Source organism: Nicotiana attenuata, unplaced genomic scaffold, assembly GCF_001879085.1.
Source record: "Nicotiana attenuata strain UT unplaced genomic scaffold, NIATTr2, whole genome shotgun sequence".
Lineage (NCBI taxonomy): Eukaryota > Viridiplantae > Streptophyta > Magnoliopsida > Solanales > Solanaceae > Nicotiana > Nicotiana attenuata.
Window position 1 is genome coordinate 222,888 of NW_017671957.1, and position 9,281 is coordinate 232,168.

Genomic DNA, 9,281 nt, shown 5'->3' on the forward strand with positions numbered 1-9,281 from the left:
CTTGCACACGTGGCGCGATTTAATTGGCCTTTCAGTGTGACTGGGCATGCCTTGTCATTTTGACACGTGGCATGGTCCTATTGGCTCTTCCGCTTGACTTGGCGCGCCACGTCATTTGACACGTGGCACCAAACTGGGCCTCTAGGAGGATGACATCTTGGGCTTAACGAAGTGGGCTCATCACTTTAGCCCAGTTAAATGGGCTAGCCCAATGGATTAAGACTTATTTAATCCATATATATTGGACTTATATAATTAATTCATTATATTAGCCCATATATTTATTTGGACCAATACATCTTGAATTTAAAATATAGTCCAATTATTTTACATATCCAAAATTCTAATAAAATTTATATGCTTACAACTACATCAAACCCTTTAGAGTTCATGGTCATATCTTTAGCTACAACTGCCAAAAAAGTACATAGGTAAAGACCAATTCATAGGAAAAATATACATGAAAGAGAAAAAGAGATTACCCATCCCTATATATTTCTATTTTCCATAACTATCCTCCAAAAAAATTCTAAACAAATCCAAGAAACTTTACATCTATACCAACAAAAAACTACCAAAATCTGAAAATAAAAGGTTCCTCCCCCCCCCCCCCCCCCCCACCCACACACTATGACTCTAAGTGAACTGGTAAAACTGCATTTCTTGATCCTCTTCCATTCCCAAATGAAAAGAATCTTTTAATTCTACTACTACTACCTTCACTAGGACTAACATTAGTAACTTGCCTTTGTTGCTGCATAATCTCTTGAACTGCTACGTAAAGTTGTCGATCCGACGCCGAATCCATTGAGAAAGATCTCCTAATTGGTTGAATTGTGAATTGTTCATCCTTCTTCCTATTTATGTCCATGCATTCATCTCCCATGCTTGAAACATGGTTCAATTTTTTGACTTTTGTTTTTGGTACATTTGGTTCAATTTTTCTAGTAGAAGGGCTAATTGGTAAATTCCCTATTTCTATCACAACATAGTCTTGATCTTGATGAGTGATGATTTGATCCAATGGGGAATTTGTTGTATTTTTTGATGATGAGATGCTAATTCTACAAAGTGGACAATTTGCATTATTTTGAAGCCAAATGTCAATACAATCAATGTGAAAAACATGGGCACAATTTGGAATGACTCTTAGCATCTCATTTTCTTGAAATTCATTCAAACAAACAACACATTCACAAGAAGTTGTATTTTCCACTAGTAAATCATCTTTTTTTTCTTCCCTTTTCTTGTATTGGAAAACGGGGATTGATCGAATCACTGATTCGTTCAGTCCCCGATTTTCCACTGCTTGTGAATAAACCATTAAAGGGTCTTCAATATTTCGCCTTCTTGAAAATGAAAATGGCCTTAAAAGATCAATTCTTTGCCAATTCAAGCAACATTTGATGACAAAAACATAGTAAATGACTAGCAAGAATATAATAGCAAAAATGCCTATAATAGCTATGGCAATAATTGGAAAACTAGAATGAGAAGAAGAATGCAAATTAATTGGAGGATTTTTCATGGGAGAAATTGATTCTGAATCCATGTTGTTTGAGAACTCGGGAAGATCTGTTAGTCAACTAGACTACGCTCGTACAATTGACAGTTTAATGTATGCTATGTACTGCACTACGCCGAGTATTGATTTAAGTAGTGTCAAAGAAGATATGGAAAGGTTTGTAATTTTCAACAATGAATTAGATGAAGGACAAAAGTCCTATGAGAAAAAGGGCAAAATTTGAAGAAACTTTGGGTGGGAATTAATGACAAGAAACAGAAGTATTATCAGAGGAGATATCAAATGAATAAATGAACATATATATAGTATGAGTTTTGGGAATATTTTAAGGTGAGAAGCAGATGGAAGTGTGAACATAGAGGTGTAGTTGTTGACTGCTGTCTCTTTCCCCAATAAGAAAAATCTTAGTTGGCAGAAAAATATTTTAATTGTTTATTTCAAGATCACATGAATTTATTACTCCCCATAGAGGTGTACGTATTGACTTGGCACATCCCTTAAAAAAAAAATATTCCCTATAATCACTTTTAGTTGTCAAGTATTTCAAAAATAAAGTTTATATTTACTTGTTACCTTTTGCGTATCAAGAGAAAAATAATTTATTTTTCTGTTTTGCCCTTAGCATTAATTACTCATTCTAAATCATTTTTTAAATCCATTAAGACTATACACCAATTAATATGAATACTATGATAAATTATTCACTTTATTTATTACTCCCTCTGGTTCACAATAAGTGTCCAATTTGCTTTTAGCACGCCCATTAAAAAAATACTAAATTCTAAACAAAAATACCTACTATGACTAAATTACCCCTAATTAAACATTTAATGTGAGGAGTAAGAAAACTTTTTAGGGATATGTAGGGGTTATTTTGTAAAAACAAATTGAATTCTTTCTTGATTACATAACTGGACACTTATTTTGAACCAAAATGAAAAAGCAAAATTGGACACTTATTGTGAACCGGAGGGAGTACTTTTTAAGGAGGGCAAAGTCAATAGTGGAAAAGTAAAAATGAACGGAGGGAGTAATAAATAACATAATAATTTTTCTATATTACCCTTAACTATGATTATTGAAAAACTAATATTGACTAATATAAATGCAAAATGTTGGGAAATGACAACGGAAAAATAGGTATAAGATGGTGAATTATTCATTGGTTTTTCAAACTGAACAAGTAAAAATGGTATTTTTAGTATAACGAACAATTAAACTAGGATGACGAGAATATTAATAATCACGTAAAATTTCGAGTTTCAGTTCTGAGAATACAGAATTTTTTTTTGTAGGAGTATTCCCATCTTAAATGATCTCAAGAATCTAAATTAATCGGATCAATAAATTCCGAATTGCTCATAACTTTTAAGCTAGATTTGCCCATATGCTAGCCAAATTTTAAAATCTTGCAGAATTAGCCAATAAATTTGTACGCGTTTGGACCAGCTAGTTTTTATTATTTTATCAGATGTCAGTCAGACCTCTCTATAACAGCATTCTTATATAATAACACTTTACTATAAAAGCCAAGCTTTTTCGGAATCAATTTTTATGTTATGTTATAATATATGTTCTATATAACAGCACTTCGCTATATCATCGAAAAATATTCGGAACAAACAATGCTATTATAAAGAGATTTGACTGTATTATCTACTATCAACAAATATATCGAGTAACTTTGTTGACTAATACTAATATACATTTGACCCGGTGAAGTCTCACAAATGAGTTCGGATGACTAATACTAATACAAATGAGAGAATCGCTCATATTTTTAATTTTACAAAATTCTAATTCCTGAACTTTTTATAATTTTCACCCAGTTTATTGATAATTAATAAGTTATACTCCCTCCGTTTCGATTTATGTGAACCTGTTTGACTGGGCACGGAGTTTAAGAAAAAATGAAGAATTTTAAAATTTGTGGTCCTAAACAAGTCAAAATGGGGCTCAGAGTATTTTTGTGGTTATAAAAGCTTCTCATTGAGGGTAAATTATAAGTTTAAGCTAAACTGTCTTCAAATTTAGAAAGGGGTCATTCTTTTTGGAACGGACCAAAAAGGAAATAGGTTCACATAAACTAAAATGGAGGAATATAATATAAAAAAATTCTGGTAGGGAGCGTTTTTTTTAATGGACTTTACGCGATAAATTTGAATTAGTTGAGACCCTAATACGAGTACTGAACATCAAAAACCAAAATAGAAAGGACCGACACATTATCTGTGGTTTGCCTGTTCAGTGTTGACTGATAGGCCTTTGAGGTAGAAATTATATGATTTTTTTTTGTTGAATTGTTGTCACACAAGTCAAAGGAAACTGCTACTGCTAAGAAATTTCTTAACTTTTCAACGTTTAGTAACATTATATCTATAATTCACATGATTCGACCAGTATAAAGCCAAAAGTAACGATACTCTAAAAAAAAAATGATATTGTTGGTATTTTTCTGAAAAAGGAAAAAGAACGACAGATAAATGTTAACGCGGTGTACTTTTTGACACTGTAGTTTATTGAGCTTAGATTTAGTCCTATATTCACATTTCGTGATAAGTATAATTAAATCTTAAATTATACTTCCTATATCTAACTCATATGACATACTTCTTTTTTTTAATTTGTCTGGAAAAGAATGATATATTTTTATATTTGAAAGTAATTTAACTTTAAACTTCATATTTTATCGTTTAGTAACATGATTTTATGGTCACAAATATGCATGTCTATAGCATATCTTAGGCTATAAGTTTCAAAAGTATTCTTTTCTTGTATCTCAAGTTTCGTCCTTAATCAAACACGATCACAAAAAATGGAAAGGAACATGGAAATGACAGAAACGATCTCTAATATGTTGGTGAATTAAATATATATATATATATATATATATATATATATATATATATATATATATATATATATATATATAAGTGGACGTCCTGTATATAACTACCTGCACAATACCTAATGAAATAGATGCTTTCATTTTGTCTGAAAATGCTCTCTTCTTCTCCTCTCTAGAAGCTTCCTCCACTGAAAGACTTGTCGAGCTTGAGGCTTCAAGTGCATAATAGCACTGATTTTAGCATGGCATCAGAGCGGGAGATACAGATAATCCGTGCAAATTAATCAGTGCGATTTACATCATACTTGAGTTTATCGATCCTTCATTTACTGAGTAATCTTTCGAATTTGAACTCTTCAATGGCAGAAACAACAATTTCCTGTACGCATCCACTATGCCTTGGTCAATCGGGACACTCCTGGCGTTGTTCTAATCCCTGTGAAGCTAAAAGGATCTAAGAACTATGGGCTTTGGGACATGATGATGAAGATCGCGCTATTGGGGAAGAGAAAGCTAGGGTTTGTGACTGTCACTTGCACAAAGGAGTCGTGTGGGACAGAGTTGCATGAACCTTGGGAAACGTGTAATGCAATTATTCTCTCGTGGCTCATGAATACAGTGTCAACAAAACTCCTTAGTGGGATTGCATATGCTTTGCTCATTTGGTCTGAGAAGATCTAAGAGAACGATTTGATAAGGTCAATCACATGAGGATATTTCAAATTCACAGAGCTATTGCTACTCTATCTCAAGGTACACATTCTGTCTCTACTTACTTCACTAAATTGAAAGGTTTATGGAATAGGTATGATGCCATGGCGCCTGCTTCTAATTCGAGAGAGTATGCTGAACACCTACAACAACAAAGATTATTATAATTTTTCAGTGGCTTGAATGACTCTTATGATCAATCTAGGAGACAATTTTTGTTAAAATCCAATGAGCCATCTCTTAATCAGGCATATGCTATGGTAATTGAAGATGAGTCTCAGCATTCCTCTTCTTCCCTGAGCTCTTTGAGTAAAAAAGGTAATCCAATGGCCTTGCAAGTTGGCAGGGGTCAAGGTTACAGGAAAAAAAAACCTTTTATGCAATGTGAGCATTATGGATTTAGAGGTCACACAAAGATTAACGGCTATAAAATCATAAAATATCCTGAAGATTTTAAAGAGAAGAAGTAGTTTAGTAATAGCAACACTGGTGGACAGTTTTGTAGAGGTAACGACAATTTTGGAGGACGATTTGGAAATCAACAATCTATCAATGCTGTGAATATAGTCTGTGCAAATGCTGGAAGTGCTGATGTTCACTCCCAAAGTTCTTCAGCTGCTGATTTACAGACTACTCTGGCTGGAAAAGGATGCTACTTTACCGCGGAGCAATACAAACAGATCCTAGCATTGCTAAGCAAATACACCACTGATGCCTAAACTAATATATCAGGTATTACTACTTGCTTGGTGACTAGTAGTTTTTCAAACGAATGGATTGTCAATTATGGTGCTACACATCACATAGCAGCAACTGAAAACTTATTGAAAGATGGAGCTCATACTAGGAAGGTTTCTAAGGATAATGTATGTGATGACCCAAAGGGTCATCTTATATTTTAGAACTCGATTCCATGTTCCGAGGTCTTCAAAATCTCATTTTATTCTTCCTTGATTTGCGTGCATAGTCCGGGCGTCTATCCAAAAAGCTTTTATGTGAAAAATTGAAGAAATAATAATTTTTGGCCTAAAATTATATTTTTGTTGACTTCGGTCAAAGTTTTGAGTAAACAGACCCGGACCCGTATTTTGATGGTCCCGGTGGGTCCGTAGTAAAATATGGGACCTGGGCGTATTCTGGGGAATCGAATTCCGAAGTCCCTAGCTCGAGAAATAAATTTTTGATAAAAATTGTAAGACTGAAATTATAATGATTTTAAGAATTTGGTTAATATGTGATCTCGTTGATACCAGGCCGTATTTTAGTTTCGGATTCCGGTACAGGTCCGTTATGATATTTTTACCTTATCTGTGAAGTTTGGTGAGAAACGAGACTGATTTGACCTGATTCGGACCTTTGGTTGAGAAAATAGAAGTTTTGAAACTTTCTTGAAAATTTCTGCAATTTGGTGCTAAATTCGTAGTTCTAGGTGTTATTTTGGTGATTTGATCGCGCGAGCAAGTTCGTATGATGTTTTAAGATTTGTGCGCATGTTTGATTTGGAGCCCTGATGTCACGACCCTAGTTCACCAACCGTGAACATGGGTCGTGACAAGTTCAGAGCTCTAGGTTCATAGGAGTCACGGAACACAGGCCGGTTTATTAGAGTCTCGCTGATCGGTACGGAGACGTCTGTACTTATCTACGAGAGGCTATGTAACCGTTAGGAAAATTTCACTTCATTTGATTCCTGTCGTGCGAGATTTTTGAACATCAATTCTAAACTTCCGACTTCTATTCTCTCACAGATGGTGAGGACACGTGCTACTCGAGATAATCAGACACCCGCGCCCCCTACTGCAGCCGTCAGAGGCCGGGGCCAGGGTAGAGGTCGAGGACGCGCACGTGGTGCAGCCAGAGCACCTGCGCGAGCTGCCGCCGAGGTACCACCAGCAGATCCAGCCGGAGCCCAGGCACCTGGCACACCTACTACTGCCACTACTACTCCAGCCTTTCAGGAGACTTTGACTCAGTTCCTGAGCATGTTTGGTACGTTGCTTCAGGCCGAATTGATTCAGGTTGTACCGACTACTTCACAGATCGGGGGAGGGACCCAGACTCCCGCCGCCCCCACTTCAGAGCAGCGAGTTCCCATTGGTCAGGTTCCAGGTGTCATGGCGACACAGCCTGTGGTCCCAGTTCAGTGGGTAGTGAGGACCTCTCGCCAAGTAGGAGACAGGTGGGTCCAGGAGAGAGAGGACATGCGAGGTCAGGAGGGAGAGTATAGAGAGGTGAGTAGACCTCGTAGACCGGGGAGATATACTGGTCCTTATTTTGGAGGCAGGGTGCGTCACAGTAGAGGTTTTGTGGGTCAGCCAGCTCAGTTCGCATCTCAGATTTCACACAGGGTTTCAGGTGTTCAGGGGTCTCGGAGTACCCGTACTGCACAGTTTCCATCCCCACGTCGCCCGCGAGGTTGCTTTGAGTGTGGTGACACACGCCACATGGTTAGGGACTGCCCCAGACTTGGTAGGGGTGCATCTTCATAGATTTCTCGGCCACAGCGTGCCCCGCAGAGTTCCCAGGCCATGGTTACAGCCCCGGTTGCTACCCCACCTACCCGTGCCGAGGCTGTTGCCTCCGATTCTGTCACCACAGGTATTGTCATGGTTTGTTGTAGAGGTGTATCGGTTCTATTCGATCTAGGCTCCACTTATTTTATGTGTCTTCTTATTTTGCTCCGCATTTGGGTGTACCCCAGAATTTCCTTGAGTTTTCCTGTTTATGTTTCTACTCCTGTGGGAGATTCTCTTGTTGTGGACCGCGTTTATCGGTCATGTTTGGTTACTATTCGTGGTTTTGAGACCAGAGCAGACTTATTATTACTCGGTATGGTGGATTTTGACATTATTTTGGGCATGGACTGGTTGTCGCCCCATTTTGCTATTCTTGATTGTCACGCCAAGACCGTGACGCTGGCTATGCCAGGTGTTCCGCGTATTGAGTGGAGTGGTACCTTAGATCACACTCCCAGTAGAGTTATCTCTTTTCTTAAAGCTCAGCGCATGGTTGAGAAGGGGTGTGCCGCGTATTTGGCTTATGTGAGAGATGTTAGTGTTGATACCCCTTCTGTTGATTCTGTTCCAGTGGTACGGGATTTTTCCGATGTGTTTCTAGCTGATCTTCCGGGCATGCCGCCTGATAGAGATATTAATTTCTGCATTGATTTGTTGCCGGGCACTCAGCCCATTTCCATTCCTCCGTATCGTATGGCCCCTCCTGAGTTGAAGGAGTTGAAGGATCAGTTGCAGGAATTGCTTGATAAGGGTTTTATTCGCCCCAGTGTTTCGCCGTGGGGTGCTCTGTCTTGTTTGTGAAGAAAAAGGATGGTTCCATGCGTATGTGTATTGATTATCGCCAGTTGAACAAGGTTACAGTGAAGAACCGTTATCGCTTGCCTCGTATTGATAATCTGCTTGACCAGCTTAAGGGCGCACATGTGTTTTCTAAGATTGACTTGCGCTTAGGTTACCATCAGTTGAAGATTCGAGAGCCAGATATCCCGAAGACTTCCTCCAGGACTCGGTATGGTCATTACGAGTTCCTTGTTATGTCATTTGGGCTGACCAATGCCCCAGCAGCTCTCACGCATTTGATGCACAGTGTGTTCAGACCATATCTTGACTAGTTCGTTATTGTTTTTATTGATGATATTCTGGTGTATTCCCGGAGTCGGGAAGATCATGAGCAGCACCTGAGGACCGTGCTTCAAACCTTGAGGGAGAAGAAGTTATATGCAAAGTTCTCAAAATGTGAGTTTTGGTTGAGTTCTGTGGCATTCTTAGGCCACGTGGATTCGAGTGAGGGCATTCGGGTGGATCCGAGGAAGATAGAGGCCGTGCAGAGTTGGCCCAGGCCGTCCTCAGCTACAGAGATTCGCAATTTCCTTGGTTTGGCGGGCTATTACCGTCGTTTTGTGGAGGGGTTTTCATCGATTGCAGCCCCTATGACTAGATTGACTCAGAAGGGTGCCCCATTTTAGAGGACAGAGGAGTGTGTGGCGAGCTTTCAGAAGCTCAAGACAGCTTTGATTACAACCCCTATTTTGATATTGCCTACTGGTTCGGGGTCCTATACAGTTTATTGTGATGCCTCACGGGTTGGCCTTGGAGCGGTGTTGATGCAGGACGGTAGAGTGATTGCCTATGCGTCCAGACGGTTGAAGATACATGAGAAGAACTACCCTGTCCACGACCT

The 9,281-nt window shown here is 38.5% G+C and overlaps 1 protein-coding gene across 1 annotated transcript; it reads right to left on the bottom strand.

Moving 5' to 3' along the window:
- Positions 1-622: 622 nt before the first annotated feature.
- Positions 623-1,780, bottom strand: LOC109211048 (RING-H2 finger protein ATL16-like). Its single transcript, XM_019374549.1, has one exon. It carries the CDS (start codon positions 1,550-1,552, stop codon positions 629-631), a length of 924 nt encoding a protein of 307 aa, XP_019230094.1. The 5' UTR covers positions 1,553-1,780; the 3' UTR covers positions 623-628.
- Positions 1,781-9,281: the final 7,501 nt, after the last annotated feature.